Raw genomic sequence first — 21000 nt, 5'->3', positions numbered from 1 at the left:
TAAAGGAGAAAAAGTACCATTATATCAAAGAGCTCAAGCAGACACAATCTTAACCAACTAATCAAACTCGGCATCCGAACAGACAACGTCACACGGTTCCTTACACGATGCCCTCAGAAGTACCCACCACCACCTCTCCTGGCCAAACACAGGAGGAAACAATCAGACACATCACAGGATGGGACAGCCCACAGCTGTCTTGGACCTGGCAGAAAATCGCAATGTTATGGAAATAGAAAAAAAAAACACAAAAAAAAAAAAAAAAACAGATTGTTTAAATTTCAAGGAGATAAAATAGGCATATGACAAACCAGATGCAGTATGTGACCCCGACTGGATTCTGTTCAAAATAAGGAGAGAAAAAGGACAGTTTGAGGACAACTGGAGACATGTGTGGGCTGAATATCGGATGATGTCATCAAATTAACATTAAGTCTTATATGTGATGGTGGCACTTGTTTAAGCTGGAGACTGTCTCTGTTCTTACACTCCGAAGTGTTTGTGGGGGAAATGTAGAGATGTCTCCACTCACTTAAAATGCTTTCATGAAAAAAAAGAAATACTAGCCGACCCCCACGCAGTGGCTCACTGGATAGAGCATCAGTCTGGGACACAAAGGACCCAGGTTCGAAACCCTGAGGTCACTGACTTGAGTGCGGGCTCACCAGCTTGAGCGCAGGGTTGCTGGCTTGAGCGTGGGATCATAAACATGACCCCATGGTCACTGGCTTGAGCCCAAAAGTTGCTGGCTTAAGTAAGGGGTCACTTGCTCTGCTGTAGCCCCTCCAGTCAAGGCACATATGAGAGAGCCATCAATGAACAACTAAGGTGACACAATGAAGAATCAATGCTTCTCATCTCTCTCCCTTATTGTCTGTTCCTGTCTGTCTGTCTCTCTCTCTCTCTTGCTAAAAAAAAAAAAAAAAAGAGGGAGAGAGAGAGAATAAAACAACACTAAAGAAAATGGTTGATAGGCCCTGGCTGGTTGGCTCAGTGGTAGAGTGTCAGCCTGGCATGTGGATGTCCTGGGTTCAATTCCTGGTCAGGGCACACAAGAGAATCAACCATCTGCTCCACCCCCTCCTCCCCCTTCCCCCTTTTCTCTCTCTCTCCCTCACCTCCTGTACCTATGGCTTGATTGGCTCTAGTGAGATGGCCTCAGTTGCTGAGGATGGCTCCATGGAACCAACACCTCAGTGCTAAAAAAAGGGGGGGGGCTCAGTTGCTGAGCAGTGGAGCAATGGCCCCAGGTGGGCAGAACATTGCACCCTAGTGGCTTACTGGGTGGACCCCCAGCTGGGGCACATGCAGGAATCTGTCTCTCTGTCTCCCCTCCACTCACTTAAAATAATTTAAAAAATGGATGATAGCTAATCAGTGATAGAATGAAAGATAAACCAAATGTGGTAAAATGCTACCAGTGCATCTAGGTGAAGAATTCTGGGTGTTCATCATATTCTTCTTCCAACTTTTCTGTTTGAACATTTTCAAAATAAAGTGAGGAATAAATCAAATGGAATTCAGTTCTAGTTTAGAAACAAATTAAGATTATTAATAGAACTGAATATTGGATGAACCTCATAGTACATTCCAAATAGGTAAAACATAACTATTTTTACAGATTGGAGGTTGTAGACAAAATAGCTTATTTATTCTTGCTAGAGATGGGGAAATAAGATTCTGACTACTAAAAAATAATACATATAATTAGAAATAAGTCAGGTATGATATACTTGAACAAAATATTCAAATGTAGGAAAATTTTGAATAATAAATGTAATCAAATGTAAAAGGAAAACAAGCAGAGCAAGAAAAAAATGATAAACTACTGAAAAAAACTAAAAGAACTGACTTAAAACTATAAAGATTGAAATAAAAATTCCCCTTAATAAGTACTCAAAAGAGATGGATACAACAGTTGATGCAGAAGGCACTAAGAACAAACAGCAATGTGAAAAAATGCCAAGTCTCATTAGTAATTAAAAATGAAAATTAAAAAAAAATGAAAATTTAAACAAGTTTAAAATAAAATTATTTACCCATTAAACTGGCAGAAACAAATTTAAAATAATGCTGAGTATGATGGGGAAACAGGGCATCATAAATGGACACCCTCAAACCTTGGGGGGGGTATGCTTGGGTCAAGTCAGGTTGGAGACAGTGGGGAGACAGAGGAGAAAGGCAGAGGGCAAACAAAGGAACCACTGGACGGCCCCAGAACGGGTGGCCAGAAGCCCAGATGCCTCTGGCCAGAGGAGTAGGCAAGCAGGCTCTTATTTGACCCACTCAGTGTCTAGGACGTGACAGCAGGTGTCACATCCTGGCAGTACCCACTCTGGGTCAGGAGTTTTAAAAGCTCACATCAGAGGCCACTCCTCTGGTTGGCAGCTGGGCTGGGAACAGAGCCAAGGCAAGCTGGGACCCAGGGGACAGTCAGTAGCACTGAGAGAGGTCCAGCCCAGCATGGAGTATAGGAGGAAGGCTTGGGGATTTCCAGAACTCCTCCCGCAAGCATTCTCCCTTTGGGCCATGTCCTGCCTACACCAGCTCAGGCTGCTGAGGAGGCCAGGATTGACCAGCCAGCCCAGGTTCCTGTGGGTGGCCAGGCTCAGCAAGCTATCCCAGGCAGAACAGAACACCGTGGAGACCAGGAGTCCCCAAACTTTTTATACAGGGGGCCAGTTCACTGTCCCTCAGACCGTTGGAGGGCCGGACTATAAAAAAAACTATGGGCCCTGTCCGGTTGGCTCAGCGGTAGAGCGTCGGCCTAGCATGCGGAGGACCCGGGTTCGATTCCCGGCCAGGGCACACAGGAGAAGCGCCCATTTGCTTCTCCACCCCTCCACCGCGCTTTCCTCTCTGTCTCTCTCTTCCCCTCCCGCAGCCAAGGCTCCATTGGAGCAAAGATGGCCCAGGCGCTGGGGATGGCTCTGTGGCCTCTGCCTCAGGCGCTGGAGTGGCTATGGTCGCAACATGGCAACGCCCAGGATGGGCAGAGCATCGCCCCCTGGTGGGCAGAGCGTCGCCCCATGGTGGGCGTGCCGGATGGATCCCTGTCGGGCGCATGCGGGAGTCTGTCTGACTGTCTCTCCCCGTTTCCAGCTTCAGGAAAAAAAAAAAAAAAAAAAAAAAAACTATGAACAAATCCCTATGCACACTGCACATAGCTTATTTAAAGTAAAAATACAAAACGGAAACAAATACAAAATATTAAAAATAAAGAACAAGTAAATTTAAATCAACAAACGGACCAGTATTTCAATGGGAACTATGGGCCTGCTTTTGGCTAATGAGATGGTCAATGTCTGGTTCCATATTTGTCACTGCTAGCTGTAATGAGTGATATGATGCGCTTCCGGAGCCCTGACACGTGCGCCCGCATCACCGGAAGTAGTCAGCGCTCTGCGGTGCCGCCACATACAGCATCCGCATCCTGTGCTCTTCTCACTGACCACCAATGAAAGAGGTGCCCCTTCCGGAAGTGCAGCGGGGCCGGATAAATGGCCTCAGGGGGCCACAGTGTGGGGACCCCTGGTGGAGACATTACAAGTAAGCAGAAGGGTGACACGGCTTTGCCTGGGAATCAGACACAGGAAATATCATTAGGTGGAAAGGGACACAGCTGTTACGCACTGATTACAACCACATGTGGGTCACTGCCAGGAACAGGCATGGATTTGAAGGTATAGAAATACTGCAATTTAGCACTAGCTACCCTTCTTGTCCTATCAAGTTGTTCAAATTTATAAATGAACAACATCTGTGTCTTTTTGTGTGAGTAGCTGCCTTTGAGAAAATTCCTGGGAGTGCGTACAGGCCTGTGAGTCCCCGGAGCTGTGCAGCGGTCCCCACCCCCAGTTATCTGCGCGTGGTGGTGGGGCTCACAGGAGGCTCATGAAATGATGCTCTTCCCTGTTCATCCAGCACAGTGGCTGTGAAGTCCTGCAGATGCCAGCCGCTCTCTGACCCTCGCCTTCTCTCCATCAGCTCTAACACCCCTCTCCCTGCCCCTGGACTGGGGAACTGGCCTCCTGCCCTGCTCTCCTCTTTCCCAGCCCCCAAGTACTTCCAGGTGTGTTTGTCTAAAATGCAACCGAGGTCTTACCTGTGGTGGTGCAGTGGATGGAGCGTCGACCTAGAACGCTGCGGTTGCCAGTTCGAAACCCTGGGCTTGCCTGTCAGTGCACATATGGGAGTTGAGGATTCCTAATCCTCCCTCCTTCCCTCTCTTTCTCTCTTCTCTAAAATGAATAAATAAAAAATCTTAAAATAAATAAATAAATGAAATGCAATGGAGCCACGTTACCTCTCCGCTTCAACCTTCAGGATAAAGGCCACTCTGTCCTCTCCACCTGGTCTCCACCTGCCTCATCTGCCCCTCCCCCTCTCACCTGCATCCCTGCTGAGGTCCCCTCTGGCATAGCTGTCCTTCACTCTGCCCTGGTGGACCCTGTTCAGGACCAGGCCCAGCATCACCTCTGGAAAGTTTTCCCAGTTCTGGGCAGAGTGACTCAGCTGTCTTCACACCCCAACCACACCTCCAGCCCTGCCCTTGTCACAGGTGTTAACTAAGGTGTCTGTCTACCTTAAAAGCCTCTTCCCTTCAAGGAGCTCCCTTGGGGAGGAATCCTATCTTATTCACCTGTGTGTCCTCTAGCACCAAACAGGACACAGAGCAGTTGCTCAAAAGGATCTGTAAAAGAATACAAAATGGATAACCCTCCCAGAAAACCTAGAAGCCCTGGCTAGTTTGCTCAGTGGACAAAGCATCGGCCTAGCGTGTAGATGTCACGAGTTTGATCCCCTGTCAGGGCACGAATGAGAAGCAACATCTGCTTCTCTTCCCCTCCCTCTCCCCTTTCTCTCTCTCTTCTCCTCCTGCAGCCAGTAGCTTGATTGGTTTAAGCATCGGCCCCAGGTGCTGAAGATAGCTGGGTTGATCTGAGCATCGGCCACAGATAGGGGCTGCTAGGTGGATCCCGGATAGGACACATATGGAAGTCTATCTCCCCTCCTCAAACAAAAAAAAAAAAGAGAAAGGAAGGAAGGAAGGAAGGAAGGAAGGAAGGAAGGAAGGAAGGAAGGAAGGAAGGAAGGAGAAAGAGAGAAAGAAAGAGAGAGAGAGAAAGGAAGGAAGGAAGGGAAGGGAAGGGAAGGGAAGGGAAGGGAAGGGAAGGGAAGGGAAGGGAAGGGAAGGGAAGAGAAAAGAAGGAAGGGAGGGAGGGAATCTAGAGTTAGGGCTAACAGCCACATTAACAAACATTTATAGCATGGTGTTACAGGCTTCACATGTATTGCTGATACTATCCTCACTTTAGAGATGAAGAGACTGAGGTACAGAGAGATTAAGTACGGTAACTTCTCAGGGTCATGCAGCTTGAAAGTGGCAGAGCTGGGTCTCAAACCAGGTGCTCCTGATGCCAGGACCCAGGTTCCCAACCACTTCTCTACAGCAGAGAATGTTTAAGCCGGCCTGGCCTGAACTGAGTAGCTGGAGGGAGATGGAGGGGACTGGAAGAATGAAAGGATCAAGGCTGGCTGGGGCCAGAGGGTCTCCAGGGCTAGGAAGAGCTTGCTTGCATCATGGGCCAGGGAGATGGAGAAGCCTAGAGAACCCGCACAGGGGCGGGTGAAGGATCCAGCCTGGGAATGCAGCCACTGCCCCTGCCCTCCACACCCCCAGGACTGCAGAGGCTCCGGAAGGCAACGGGAACAGCCAGAGAAACACCTGCCTACCGGCTCTTTAATCACCATTTGAACAGGAAGCGGTGGTGGTGCATAATTCAGGGTGCAGTGGCAGGCTCTCTGCTCTAAAACCTCTCCCCTGCTAGCACTTGTCACCTTCCACAGCAGCCACCTTTGCTCTTCCCTGTGGCACAGTGCCTCACAGCTCTGCCTTCAGGGCCCATCCAGGGCTCCTGGCAGTGCCCCCCCACCCTTGCCAGCCCACCCTGCAGAGTACAACCTGCTTTTTTTTTTTTTTTTTTTTACAGAGACCAAGAGAGAGTCAGAGAGAGGGATAGACAGGGACAGACAGACAGGAACGGAGAGATGAGAAGCATCAATCATCAGTTTTTCATTGCGACACCTTAGTTGTTCATTGATTGCTTTCTCATATGTGCCTGACCGCGGGCCTTCAGCAGACCGAGTAACCCCTTGCTGGAGCCAGTAACCCTGGGTCCAAGCTGGTGAGCTTTTGCTCAAACCAGATGAGCCTGCGGTCAAGCTGGCAACCTCGGGGTCTCGAACCTGGGTCCTCCACATACCAGTCTGATGCTCTATCCACTGCGCCACCGCCTGGTCAGGCATAACCTGCTTCTAATTAAAGTTCCTGCCAGGCGCTGCTCCCACCTCGAACCCAGACCACTCCAGATTTAGAAAGTCAGATGCAGCCTTGAATTTAACATTTCTCCAGTGTCAACTTTCTGAAACTTGGATCTGAACTTTCTACCCCTCTCCTGACCCTAAAGGAACCTGACACCCCAACTGTAGGCAAGTACGGAGGCAGCTTTAGAACCAGACTGACCTGGGTTCATATCCCAGCTCCTCCACTTACTGCAGGACCCTGGACAATTCAATCTACCTCTCGGTTCTCAGGGTGGTTGCAATGCCTGACCAGGCAGTGGCGCAGTGGATAGAGCGTCAGTCTGGGACGCAGAGGACCCAGGTTTGAAACCCTGAGGTTGCCGGCTTGAGTGCAGGCTCACTCGGCTTGAGTGCTGGGTCACTGGCTTGAACCCAAAGGTCGCTGGCTTGAGCAAGGGATCACTCGCTCTGCTGTAGCTCCCCCCCCCAGGTCAAGGCACATATGAGAAAGCAATCAATGAACAACTAAGGTGCCACAAAGAATTGATGCTTCTCATCTCTCTCCCTTCCTGTCTGTCTGTCTGTCCCTATCTGTCCCTCTCTATCTCTCTGTCTCTGTCACACACACAAAAAGAAAGAAATATAACCCTGGGTCCAAGCTGGTGAGCTTTTGCTCAAACCAGATGAGCCTGCGGTCAAGCTGGCAACCTCGGGGTCTCGAACCTGGGTCCTCCACAGAACCCAGCCAGAACAAATCATTCCCTCATCCACTCTGTCCACAGAAAGTTACAAGTGGCTGCAGGAGAAACTGGCCACTGAGCAAAGAGGCCCATGCCTGGAAAAGTACCAGATAGCACGAAGGGGTCAACATGCACTCCAAGGGTTGAAAACAGCAGGACACCAACATGGTCGTGAAGAAGGTGGGCAGAAGAAATAATGACCACAGGCACTGGGCTAGGTCTTCATATATTCTCTCCAGTCCTCATACAGTCCCACAAATAGGGACTGTGGTCCTCATTTTACAGCTAAGGAAACTCAGGTCCATCCATCATAATAAGTACCTTTTAAATTATCTGGGCCCTCAATTCTTCCACTAAGGCGGAGTTCCCCAAACTATGGCCCACGGGCCACATGCAGCCCCTGCAGCACTTCCGGAAGGGGCACCTCTTTCATTGGTGGTCAGTGAGAGGAGCACAGGATGCGGAAACAAAGCACAGCATCGCTCACATACAGTACTACTTCCGGTGACGGGGGACTCACACATCACGGCTCCGGAAGCACGTCATATCACTTGTAAAGGCTAGCAGTGACAAATATGGAACCAGACATTGACCATCTCATTAGCCAAAAGCAGGCCCATAGTTCCCATTGAAATACTGGTCAGTTAAAAAAAAAAAAAAGAAATACTGGTCAGTTTGTTGATTTAAATTTACTTGTTCTTTATTTTAAATATTGTATTTGTTCCCATTTTGTTTTTTTACTTTAAAATAAGATATGTGCAGTGTGCATAGGGATTTGTTCATAGTTGTTTTTTTTTTATAGTCCGGCCCTCCAACGGTCTGAGGGACAATGAACTGGCCCCCTGTGTAAAAAGTTTGGGGACCCCTGCACTAAGGCCTCAGCCCTCACCAGACCCAATGGCCTATGGGGGAACTGAGTAATCATACAGACAGCTAACTCCAGTGAGGGTAGGGATGTGCTGGGGTCTGGCTGCCCACCCAAAACTCATCTGAGTCACACAGTCCCAGCTGCTAAGCCCTCCATAATGCTACCATCTGACTCCAGCCCCAGCCTGAGCTCTCACCCTCCTGGAGGCAGGAGAAGGTTGGGTGAGGAGTCAGGAGTTTCATGTTGGCCTGTGAACCCTGAGATGCACCTGGCATCCAAGTGGAGGTGTGGCACCAGCCATGGGTAGATGAGTCAGCCCTGTTCCTCCTGGCAGACCCTTGGCTCCTTCTCCCCTTTCTTTTCCTCCCGACCTTAGGTCTCACTGCCCACAACAGAGAAATTTACATGAAGGGAAAACAACTTTTCTCCTTTCCTCACACCCCCACATCCAATGGGCTCTATTATCTAAATCCAGCCACTTCTCCACCACCCCTTCCTGCAACTGTCACTCCCTGAAAATGCCATGCCCCATCCCTGCATCTGTACTTAGGCCTTGTGCCTGGTAGATAATTGTGAATGGATAAATGGGGAGGGCTGGTGAAAGGGTGGGTGAGCAGATGGATGAAGAAATGGGTGGATGGGTAATGAATGGGTGAGTAGATGAGTCAATGAATGGACAGACAAGCAGGTGGATGGATGGATAGATGGATGGACAGGTAGATGTCTGAATGGAGAGGATGATGAATGTAATGGCTAAATGAATATATAAATAGATGCTATTGAATGGGCAGGTGGGTGGTTGGATGGATGGGGAGAGGGAAGAATGAGCAGCAGATGGGCGTTCTAGGAGACAGACCTTAGCTCACTGTGTGAAAGAGATTTCAGCCAGAGCCCTGTCCAGATGGAACGGCCTTGTCTTGGGTGGCAGTGAGTCCCCACCTCCTGGCAGGGCTGTTCTAGAGCAACATAGGCACTGAATAGACCTCTATTCCCGGCAGTTTTTGTTTTGGTGTAAATCTGCCCTCTGCCTACCCTGTCCAGGTATTGGCCTTTGACTGAATCTCCCTGGGGACCACGTCCACTATAAGCCCAGGTGCGATCGACAAATACTTTTGGAGGAAGCTGGCAACCTTCTCTGAGTTTTGGGCAACAGCATGTTAGACTCAAGGTCTTAGATGAGAGGGAACACAGAAATTCTTATAGCTATAGCTCGGGCTAGGGCTGCCAGGAGGCCCACTTTCCTCTTGGATCACTGGAATTCAAATTTCTGGATCCTGAGCTGCTTTGTTCCCTTTGTCCCCAAGAGCATGCAGTTATGGACAACAGATCCCTAAACAATGACCTCATGAGTGGCAGTCCGCAAGGTACTGGTGCTATAAGCTATGGCTCTGGGGGAACCTCCAGGGATCAGAAAAGTACAAAGAATCCAACTCTAACCGGGGTGTGGTTACCCAACCAGGATACCCTGGAGAGAGCCAGCAGTCATGTCAACAACATGTTTACACAATTAATCATGGCTCTGGCCAGGTCTTTGTGCAGGAAGGATGAAGGAGGCAGTTAGCAGACCGAGAGGCTGGGAAGATGGGCAATCAGTCTCCCAGACAGAAGGAGGTTGGGCAGGCATCTTGGGACATCTTCCACTCTGGTGGATGAGATGTCTCAAGCCAGCCCGGCTGAGTCCCTGTCCCTGAACCCCCAAACCCAAGCCTGGCTTCTTCTTCTTCCTCTTTTTTTTTAAATTTTTATTTTTTTGAGAGGAAGGGAGATAAAGAGACAGAGGCTCGCATGCATGCCGACTGAGATCCAGTTGCCAACTGGATCCCACTTGGGATCAATGCTCAAATCCACCGAGCTATTCCCAGTGCCCAAAGTGACACTCAAATCAATCAAGCCACTGGCTATGAGATAGGAAGAGAGAAAGAAGGGGGAGAGAGAAGGGAAGAGGGAGGGGGAAAGAAGCTGATGGTCACTTCTCATGTGTGCACTGACTGGGGATCGAACCCAGGACATCCGGACGCTGGGCTGGCACTTTCTCTACTGATTTTTTTTTTTTTTTTTTTTTTTTGACAAAGACAGAGACAGTCAGAGAGAGGGACAGACAGGAAGGGAGATGAGAAGCATCAATTCATTGAGGCATCTTAATTGTTCATTGATTGCTTTCTCATGTACTTTGACCTGGGGGCTAGAGCAGAGCAAGTGATCCCTTGCTCAGGTCAGAGACCTTGGGGTCAAGCCAGTGACCTTTGGCTTCAAGCCAGCAACCTTTGGGCTCAAGCCAGCAACCATGGGGTCATGTCTATGATCCCATGCTCAAGCCAGTGACCCTGTGCTCAAGCTGGTGAGCCCGCACTCACGCTGGATAAGCCCATGCTCAAGACGGCGACCTCAGGGTTTTGAACCTAGGTCCTCTGCGTCCCAGTCTGACAGTCTATCCACTGCGCCACCACCTGGTCAGGCAAAGCCTGGCTTCTTAAGTGGGCTGGATCACACTGTAATCAGGTTCTGTGTTTTCCCTTCATATAAACTTCTCTGTTGTGGGCAGTGAGACCTAAGGTCGGGAGGAAAAGAAAGGGGGGGAAGGAGCCAAGGGTCTGCCAGGAGGAACAGGGCTGACTCATCTACCCACAGCTGGTGCCACACCTCCACTTGGATGCCAGGTGCACCTCAGGGTTCACAGGCCAACATGAAACTCCTGACTCCTCACCCAACCTTCTCCTGCCTCCAACTTTTCTCCTTTCCTCACACCCCATATCCAACGGGCTCTATTATCTAAATCCAGCCACTTCTCCACCACGGCTTCCCTGCTCCTGCCCCCAGCACCTCTCACCTGGATGAAGTGATGACCTCCCTACTGCTCTCCCTGCCTCCCCTCCCCACTCCCGCCCCTCCCCCTTCACTCACGGTCTGCTGTCCCCCTCCTGCCTCTGCCTGGATCAGCTACCCCCAGAGACCTGCCAGGTGCAGCCCCCACTTCATACCAGGCGCTCCCTATATGTCCATCTATGACAGAAGAGGCCTTCCACGGTCATTCTAAAGTCAAAAGATCTTCCATCGGTTTCTGTTCTTTAGGTTTCTTCCTAGTACCCAGCTGACAGATAAGATGGCTACTCAGCCACCATCTTTCTTAAGAACAATGCAGGCCTCAAGGAGGAAGAAGGACGTGCCTACTCAGTAAGCCGGCTCAGACCTCCATAGCAGCTGGGTGCTGATAAGGGACGACTGGATTAGGGTGCAGACAATTTTGACAACTGCGGCGCCACTCCAAGCAAAAACAGAAGAAGCAGTCTTGCAGCCGCCTTTGCCCAAGGCCCTTTGACAAATCCATATAACCCCTGCCCCATCCCTCCCTCAGGGCTGACACCCTTTGCTGGTCCCAGCCCGCTTGCATCCAGGCATTTTTTTTTTTGTATTTTTCTGAAGCTGGAAACGGGGAGAGACAGTCAGACTCCCGCATGTGCCTGACCGGGATCCACCCGGCACGCCCACCAGGGGGTGACGTTCTGCCCACCAGGGGGCGATGCTCTGCCCATCCTGGGCGTTGCTATGTTGCGCCCAGAGCCACTCTAGCGCCTGAGGCAGAGGCCACAGAGCCATCCCCAGCGCCCGGGACATCTTTGCTCCAATGGAACCTTAGCTGCGGGAGGGGAAGAGAGAGACAGAGAGGAAGGAGAGGGGGAGGGGTGGAGAAGCTGATGGGCGCCTCTCCTGTGTGCCCTGGCCGGGAATCGAACCGGGACTTCTGCACGCCAGGCCGACGCTCTACCACTGAGCCAACCAGCCAGGGTCATCCAGGCATTTTTAAAATAAACTTTCCTTGCTTGACCCGTGGTGGCACAGTGGATAAAGTGTCAATCTGGAAATGCTGAGGTTGCTGGTTCAAAACCCTGGGCTTGCCTGGTCAAGGCACATATGGGAGTTGATGCTTTCTGCTCCTCCCCCCTTCTCTCTCTCTCTCTCTCTCTCCCCTCTCTATAATGAATAAATAAAATCTTTATTAAAAATTTTTTTTAAATAAAATAAACTTTCCTTTTGGAAGACACTAGCCCCGTGGTTTTGGTTCGGCCCCCAGTTTCTGCCTTTCACTAACACCACCCAGTATAATTTTGATTCCTTTGCATGTCTCTCCTCCGACCCCATCAGAATGCAAGTTCCAGGCCACTCCTGTTCCCCAATACCTGGAAGAATTTGGGCGTATAATAGGTAAGCAAGTTGTTAAGGGGAAAAACAAATTTTTAAATCCTGGGAACATGTATTAAGACAACTACCCAATGCAAAAGGTATTTTCCATTAAGACTACATAAAAATGTCGGCGCATTCACCCAATCATGTGGGGGGTGGGGAGCACGACATTCTCTGTTTCCCGGCCAGCAGGCATGTTCTTCCCCATCCTGCCCGGGGCTGGTTCACCCGCTTTAACCGTCCATCCCAACCAGATGTCAGCCTCCCCTGGTGAGACTGCTAAGGGCCTGGGGTGGGGAAGACCACTGGGTGGGCCAAAGGGGCCACTGCAGCCTGGAGGCAGAGGAGCCCCCACATACACATTCACTCCAGGGCTAGGGTTGAACCCGTCTCCCAACTCCATATAAACGGAACCATTAACACGATGTTTCTTTCTGCACCAAGTCGCATGGGGTGGGGCACTTGGACAGGATCATTCTGTGGTTGCACTCATTCTGGGGTTGCACAGCTCCAAATCTCCCCTGCCCTCTGAGGCAGGGGTGACAATGCAGGTGGTGGGGGAGCCCCAGTCCATGGAAGGAGGAGCCGTTTCTCAGCCACTGACCCCTCACCCACCAGGCTCGCAGGTTCCTGGCTCCTGCCCACCGACCTGGGGGACATGCAGAAATTCTCCACTCAGCCTCTCTCCTGGCTCCGCCCCTTCTGCCACCAGCCACGGGCTGAGGGCTCTTCCCTCTGCCCTGCTTCCACCACCAACCTACTTCCACCACCAACCTCATCTCCTTTCTCCTTCTTTGCTTCTTTGGTTCTCTTCCTAAAACTGGGGAAGTTTCCTGGGCTTCAGAAGCAGGCCTTGGTCTAAGAGCTCCTCTGCCTGATGCCCACCTGGCGACCCAGGCCCTTTGGCATCCACCTGTAGAAGGGTGAACGCCCAGCACCGAAGGAGCTCAGTCGATGGTTTGAGATTCTCCACCTGCTAAAACCCTATCCAAGGGCATCTGCTATTTGGAAGGCCTGATGCAGAACTCACCGAGGGAGGCACAGAGAATACCTGCCCCCCAAGCTCTCCCCAACTTGGAAGTTCCTCCTTCTCTAGAACCCAGTGTCTTGAAAACAAAGCTATAACCCAGAGACATTTTGTCACGTGGATTCCAGGCGCGTCAGGAATGTGGACCAGACTGTGGGCTTTCTTCACGTGCCCCTCCTCCCAGCACAGCCAAACTGTGGTGCAGGCACACCAGAAGCCTGAGGGTGCTGGTGTCCCTTCCAGGGCTTGCCCCTCCCCGCCCCATGTCCAGAGCGTGGTGCCTCTGCTCACCCCCTACTCCCGCAGGACTGCAGCCTCAGACCCCGCTGTCAGGGACCTCCAGCCTCAGGAGCTCTGGGTTGTACCCAGATGGACAGACACCCAGGCAGCAGAAGGTCTCTTTGGGCCCACTCCTGTCCTGCTCTCCACTCACGGGCCATAGGCTCCCCAACCCTTCCTGCCAGGCACACAGAACCTGAGCCTTCCTTCTGTTCTGTCAGCTCTGTCATCTGTACCAGGTCCCCATTAGGGCAGGGCACACAGAAACCACCTGTTCTCCAAGAGAACCTTAACTCCTACAACTCAGGAGTGACTTCCTGGCCCATCAATTTCTGCACCCCCTGCCACTGCCCGGGTCAGGACTCTCCTCCTCTCTGACCATGCGTCACAGTCCCCTCCCGGGTCCAGCATACACAGATGATCTTGCGACCTGAGTTTCATCCACAGAGAACAGCCGAACCTCTCCAGATCTGGCCCTGCCTTCCCTTCGAGCCTCTCCTCCCGTCCCTTCCCCACTTCCCAAGCTCCAGCCACAGATGCAGGGACACGGTTACTTCATCCTCAGCAGCCAATCCCCCTCCTTCTGGGCAGAACCCAGCTTTTAGTTCAGGGTTATCTGGCAGCCCAGGAATCCCAGAGGTGGACCCCTGCCTCGGGGCTGGCTCCTAATCAGCCTCAGACCATTCGACACCCCAACCCCTTCGCCAGTTCAGACCCCAGGCTGAAGCCAGACAGGACCAGCATCTCTCTCGTGACACCCATTCATCCAGAGGGGACATAGGGACTAAAGGGAGCCCAGATGGGGCCTTCATTTCATTTGCTTAACAACAAGGAGGTACGGTATTCCAGTACTTCTGGCCGAGTTACCTTCCCAAATAAGCCACAACCCCTTTGGGATGTTGGAGGGGACCTGCATTCCCAGCAGAAAGGACATGCCCACAGCTCAGGGACAATGATGCTGTGTTAATCGATGACAGACATACCACTCCACTACTTCTGTTCCCATTTCTCTAGCAAGAAGGATGGTCTTCAAACTGGAAACGGGAGCACATATAACAGGAGAATGTGGCCCAGGATATCTCTGGCTGTTTTCAATGCTTTTCACTCCCAGACTGCTGGGAGGATGCAAGAGGGGCTGGCCAGGAGGGTGGGCTGGGAACACCAGGGACTGGGCCCAGATCTTCACCTCCAACGCCTGGAAACGCCCTGCTCGGAACAGCCTCTCAAAGATGCTTGCAAGTGTTTAGAAAATAATAACAGCAGCAGCCACTCTGGACTAAGCACTTTACATGTCTTGATTTGTTCACACCCTACAAGAACCCTATGGAATAGGAGCTATTATCACCCCATTTTATGGATGAGTAGAGAGATTGGGTAAAATAAAAAGACATCCAAGGTTAACACAGACTCCAGGCACTGGGCCATCATTTTATGTCCATGTCACAGTGGACTCAGTCTCACTGCATCACAGCTCCCAGGCTTAGGACAGTCCCCCCTACCATCTGTGCATTCTTTAAAAGGCCAAGCTTTCTGTGTCACACATTACTCATGTTTCCATCCAATTTCCTTTTCTTTTCTGTTAGGATCCTTAAGTCAATAAATTACGGGGCTATCCAAGACCAGCCTCATAGCATTATTACTAACTGATGTCCATACTTGATTCAGACTTCCTTAGTTTTTACCGAATATTCTCTCCTTGCCCCAGGACACTGTGCGGGACGCCACACTACATTTAGCTGCCATGTCTCCTTAGGCTCTGCGTGACCGGGAGAGTTTCTCAAAACTTTCTTTGGTTTGATGACCTTGACACGTCCGAGGAGTACAAATCAGATGTTTTGCAGAATATTTCTGTTGGGATTTATCTGCTGTTTTTCTGATGACTAGACTGGGGTGATGGTTTGGGGAGGAAGATCACAGAGGTAAATGGCCATTCTCGTCACATCCTATGCTCCTGACTTATGACTGTTGTTGACTTTGACCCCTGGCCAAGGCAGTGCTCTTCCGGCTTCGCCACTAGTTACTCCTTCCCCGCTTTCTACCCTGTGCTCTCCAGAAGGACATCACCGTCACATCTGACACTCACGGGGTAGAAATGTATATGCTTCACCTCCTTGATGAGGAGTGTACAGAAGTTATTTTCATTTCTTCTGTACAAGAGTTTGTTAGTGTATTTATTTATTCATTCATTGAATCACTTATGTATATCAGTATGGCCTCATGAATATTTATTGTATACTTTGAGACCGGGTATGTTTTGATTTTTTTTTCTTTTTTCTTTTTATCTACATCAAGAAGTCACCACAGTCAAGATACATTCCAAAGTTTCTTGAAGCCCTTTTGTAATCCTTCCCTTCATGTTTTGATTTTTGCAAAGCATTTGATGTTGGTATCCCTGGCTTTCTGAGAGTAGTTGGTAAAAGGTGGATAACTGGCATTCAGTGAACCCCATGCCTAACAAATGGTAGTTGTCTGCCCTGGAGTTGGGAAATCAAAGTCTCTATCTGGTATCAACAAGTGAAATAGGAACTGTCGAGTACATAGCATTTGGGAAGGATCCCTACCTGCAGGGAAATGACAACCCTATTGGGTAATACGTAAGTGAATTCGGTGTGTAGTGAGTAAGGATGCAAAATGTGTTTTTATGAGTCTCAGTCAATGATACACGGTGAGCAGAGCGGCCCTAGGAGGCCCTGTCCGTGGTCCTGCCCTGTGTTTATAATCAGCCTTGAGAATTCCAACAGAAAGAGCAGCTTCCCCAACCGGCAGGCAGCAGAGCACGTGAGAGCGACAGAGGTAGAATTTGATGCTCTTGCTTGTGTCTTTTTCAATGGAACGAAACGAGTAAGATGAAATTTAGTAGGAATAGGGCCAAGTAACAGGTTTGGAGTCAAGAAGTTATTGACACAAACGACAGACTTGATCTCTTCAACAGTCACGGTTATTAAAAAAAAAGAATTGTGTTTGAGTAAGAGAAGACCTTAGGGTCACAACTGAATGCATCGCACAGTTCCACAGTTCTGGAGAGAAAACTGGTTCAACCAAAGCAACAAAAATAAACATGTTGGGGCCAAACAGGAAATCTGAATAAAGTCTGCATATTAAATGCCATGAGAATTTATTGAAGCAGAAAAGTGCTAATCCTTTACTAGGGAAGAAAATCAGGCTACAAAACAGTGCGCACAGCATGATCTCATCTTATAGAGAAAAATCTACATGTGAGCAAAGAAACAGCTCTGGAAGCATGTGACCAAGGTGTCACAGTGGGGCTCCCTGGGAGATGGGAACATAATACTTTTATTTTGAATTGTCTATGTTTCTAATTTTCTACAGTGCTTATAAACTGCTTCTGCAAGGATATAAGATTATGCTTTAAATAGAAGGAAAATCACTGACCCTCCTCCAGGATGGAGAGAATCCTGCTTGGCAGGGGTTTCTAAGAAGTTCCCTGGGGGTTTTAGTGGCCAGAAACTTAATACGAGTGGAAAGTATGGTGCACCATTCAAAAGGCAGCCTCACCCTGAGCCATCTGCGTGTGTTTGTGTGTGTGTGTGTGTGCGTGTGCGTGTGCATGTGCATGTTGGGGCTGAAACGATCCTGTGGGGCCTCCTAGTCTAGCCCCTCCATGTTATTACTAGGAAAACTGAGTCACGCAATTAGTGAATGGCAGTTCCCGTGCCAGAAGCCATTAGTTTGGCCTCTGTTGGGTCATACGGGATGTCTGGGGGCTTCAGGAGCAGGGGGTTTGGGGGCCTGCAGAAGGGAAGATGGGTGGGAAGGAGTGAAGGGCGTGGGAGCATGGTTTTCAAACATTTAAAGGCTGCCTCGTAGAAGACAGACCCGTGTGATTCCCTGTGTGGCACCTAGATGACTAAGTGACAAGCAGGTTTGTCTCAAGAGGATATAAGGGAGAGGATTCTAATAATAGGAGCTGTCCTTGGGGATAAGGTGGTGGGGTGTTGGGGCCTCAGAGCTGACCCTCTGTGGCCCTGGCCAGAGATTGTTAGAAAGCCCTTCCCACCACTGAGGCTCTGTGGTTCTGGAACTCCAGGATCCAGCCAGAGCCAGTGGCCTCTTCTTCCCTGCAGCCAATGTCCTGAGACGAAGGAGCTGGGCTCACCCCATGCCAGGGGTGCTGCTCAGCCTGCTGCAGGGGAGGGCAGGGGCTTGGTCACCCTAGTGGAAGGAGAAGGATCATGGTGACTACAGGAAAATGTCCCTGAGCAAAGCCCGGAAGGACAGCTTGGTGGGCTATGGTCTGCAGAACGACATAGTGGGTTCCAACGGAACCGCAGTTAACTGATCATCCTGGGATGGGGTACCTGAGTTCTCAAACTTGACACCTGCCTCATTCTCTTCCACCTACTGCTCCCTGGGACCACCAGGTCGAGCATGTCCAGGCGCCAGGGAGAGATGACTATCTATCATTTCCCACTTGTAGGTGACAGGAGGTGTGAAGCCAATCTAGCCATGTCCCGGCTTCTCCCATGTTCAGAAATGCTAGGCCTAGGCTGTCCCAGGAAACAGAATGTCAGCCAGTGCCCATTTGAGGCCTGTGGCCCCATCTCCCCATGCACAGCCTGAGACCTTAGGTGGCCTCGGAAACTCACTATGTAAGGCTCTGTCCTTTGACCATTTTACAGTTCACAGTAGCATAAGGGTAGAGATGCTCACCTGCCAGGTGGGTGCCTTCCCTTCCCCTTAAACCTAGACACCAGTGCCAGTTCCCACGGCACGAGAGGACACTGATCTAGGAGGCAGTTAGTGATATTTCCCAGCCCACTCCATCGCAGCACCCACCCTTTGATTTCAGCCCTGATAACAACATAACTTCTGCTTTCCCCAAACAGACGCAGGCCCAGCCCAGGACACACTGCTCAGCTGCTGCTGTCGCAGCCAACACAACCAGCTGCCAGCCAGGCCTGCCCATCACAGTTTGATTGGGGATGGGGTAGTCACCAAGCAGGCACAAGTGCTGAGAATCCAGGATGGCCACAAGCAGACACCTCCTTCTGTGTTCTAGGCACAGGGGTGCAGTCAGGAGCTGCGGCTGCTGAGTGCCCCTCGCTGTTCTCTCCAGCCCTTGGCTAGGCCCAGCCAGGCGCACTCCTCCCACCGCGTCCTGGAATTCCGTGCACACAGACCTCTGCGTCTTAGTCATCACAGGACGGGAAGGGGCAGGGGTCCTGAGGCCAGGTTCTGACAGTTCCTTCCCCCAAACATCCAGTGCGCTGCCGACCGGTCAGAGGGGCCAGCACTGCGGGGCAGGGAAGATGGGCAGAGGCCAACCTGGGCGTGACGTGTGACGCTCGCAGCACCGCGCTAATGGTGGAAAGCGAGACTCCAACAGGGCAGGGGTGCTCGAGGTCCTCAGCTCAGGCAGGGTCCGGGGGTGGCACTGACGGGAGTCCCCCGGGAGGGAAGCCCCCGCCTCCGGCAGAAGAAACGGCAGGGCAGCTGGAAGGGGAATGGAGGGGGTTCCGAGGCTGGTGGGGGAGGGAGAGCAGTGGGGGGTGCGCAGATGCCCAGGGGCCGGGGCGCAGGCGCCCGGCCGCGGCCCCCTTACCTACCTCCTCGCCCTGGCCGAAGCGCAGGCCGAGCGCCGCGACGCGCTCCACGCGCAGGAAGCCGTCGGGGTCGCGGCCGCACACCTCGAACACCTGGCGCAGGCGGCGCACAGAGCGCAGCAGAGCCGCGGGGGCGCCCGCCCAGCCCGCGCCGCCCGCCATCCGGGCCGGCCCCGCAGCTAGCCCGAGCCCCGCGCCGCTCGCCGCGTCCGCTGCCGCCCGCCCCGCGCCGCCGCCGCCGCCGCCGCCGCCGCCGCCGCCATCACCGCGCGCCCGCCGGGGCCGCCGGCCGCCCGCGTGGGTCTGCGCCGCGCAGCCTCCCTCCGCCCGGGGGCGGCGGCCGTGTCAGGCGCGGCGCCGCAGCTCTGGGCGGGCGGGCGCGCGGGGCGGGAGGCGGCGGCGGCGGCGGCGCGGAGACTGCAGACAAAAGGAGCCGCGCTGTTCAGAGGGGGGCAGTGCGTGGGCTGGCAGACCCCCCTCGCGCCCCGGGCCGACCCCACGGCCTCTGTTGACTCAGTTTCCCTCGGCGAACACCATTCTTCTCCTCCCCTGGAAAACCCGGAGGGTAGGGGCAGGACAAGTGTCCCAAAAGTCAGAGCTGCCCAAAGGCCCCGCCCTTCCTCTGGAGAACTCAGGTATGAGGCCCGAGCCCAGGACCACCAGCACCAGAGCCCAACAGCCTCTCAGCAGCCCTCACTCAGTCTCCCTACCCATGGCCAAACCATCTCTGCACCCTGTGGGTATGGAGCTCTCAGTGTGCCCGAGGGCTTCATACTGTAGTGTGTTCTGTTGTTACAGCCATCTCCAAGGAAGCTGAAACCCAGAGAGGCTGAACTATTTACCCTAAGCCACACAGCTTGTGAGAGGCTGGGCCAGGATTTCAGATCTGGATAGTCTAGACTCCCTACTCTTAACCTTCTCTGTGTTGCCTTGGAAAGAACAGTCTCCAGACCTAGCACCACATAGTCCTCCTCCCAGCATTCTGGGGCCAGCTCTGGGCTGGGGAAGGGTGCAGAGAGGAGGAGCAGAGACCCTGAGACAGGTGAGGTAGAGAGAAGACAAGAGACAGGCAAGAGCAGGGAAAAGCTAGGGATTTCCCCTCGGCTTGCTTTTGCAGGTCCCAACAGCTTATAGAGGTTCCCTTCCTTCCTTAAGTTCCCACCCTCACCCCTCCCTGGGAGTCCGAGAGGCCCAGTCTCAGAGGCCAGGACAGAATCTGTCCGAAGGGCTGGCAGCAGCCTCCACCCCTGGATCTTAGCCTCCCCGCAGGAGTGCTCAGCTGAGCCGTGACACAGCCGCTCATGACAACACCCAACTCTGCCAGGGGGCCCTGCAGGACCTGGCCTGGCTCTCCTCTCCTCCCTCTACCTTTGTTGCTCAGCATATCAGACCCTGTGGCACCAGCTGCCCCAACCCCCAAATAGGCCTCCCCCATTTATGCTTTCCAGCTTAGTTCAGAGGTTTCCTCCTCTGGGAAGCCTTCCTTGATGGCACTCCATCTCACCTATTAGTCTTGAGTTCTGGTCCCTTCCTCCAGATACCTATTTAGTTTTCTAATTCTCTGGTGGAGTGCCCATGCCCTCAACCATGCTGGGACACCCTCCAGGCAGGATGTGTCTTAATCAGCTTCTTGTCCCTGATCTACAACCAAGAGGGGGTCCAGAGGAAGACCCTGCTGAGAGAAGATGGGGCTCTGCCTCATCAGCTTCAGGAGCCAAGAGCCATGCAGGGACGCAGACAGGGACCCCAGGGTATGCTGGGGCCTCGTTCTGCGCACGAGCTGTGTGGCCTCTCCTCTCTGGGCCACAGTTTCTACCTCTGTGGTCTGCTAAACTCCAGTATGTATATCCTACACAGCAGACACCATGTGCTTTTCCGATGGAGTGCCAGGTCCCCTCAGCACCAGGAATGAATTTGGGCGTTAGCTGCCCTTTCCCTCGTTGATCCTTTAATTCCTACAGCGGCACCCCCCACCTCCCACACACAAAGAGAGATCTGTGAGCTGAGGAGTGGTGAGTCTAAGATGTGGGAAAGCAG

The 21000-nt window shown here is 52.0% G+C and overlaps 1 protein-coding gene across 1 annotated transcript in view; it reads right to left on the bottom strand.

Annotated features, from left to right (window-relative positions):
- Positions 1 to 19170, bottom strand: part of RAB11FIP4 (RAB11 family interacting protein 4) — a 132018-nt gene extending 112848 nt beyond the window's left edge. Inside the window, exon 1 of the mRNA XM_066263284.1 lies at positions 18967 to 19170. Within this exon, the coding sequence (XP_066119381.1) occupies positions 18967 to 19125 (159 nt within the window). The 5' untranslated portion in view covers positions 19126 to 19170. The remainder of the gene's footprint in view (positions 1 to 18966) is intronic.
- Positions 19171 to 21000: the final 1830 nt, after the last annotated feature.

This window comes from Saccopteryx bilineata, chromosome 2 (genome assembly GCF_036850765.1).
Source record: "Saccopteryx bilineata isolate mSacBil1 chromosome 2, mSacBil1_pri_phased_curated, whole genome shotgun sequence".
Lineage (NCBI taxonomy): Eukaryota > Metazoa > Chordata > Mammalia > Chiroptera > Emballonuridae > Saccopteryx > Saccopteryx bilineata.
Note: the sequence above shows the minus strand (reverse complement) of the source record. Positions and strands in the feature narration are given on the sequence as shown.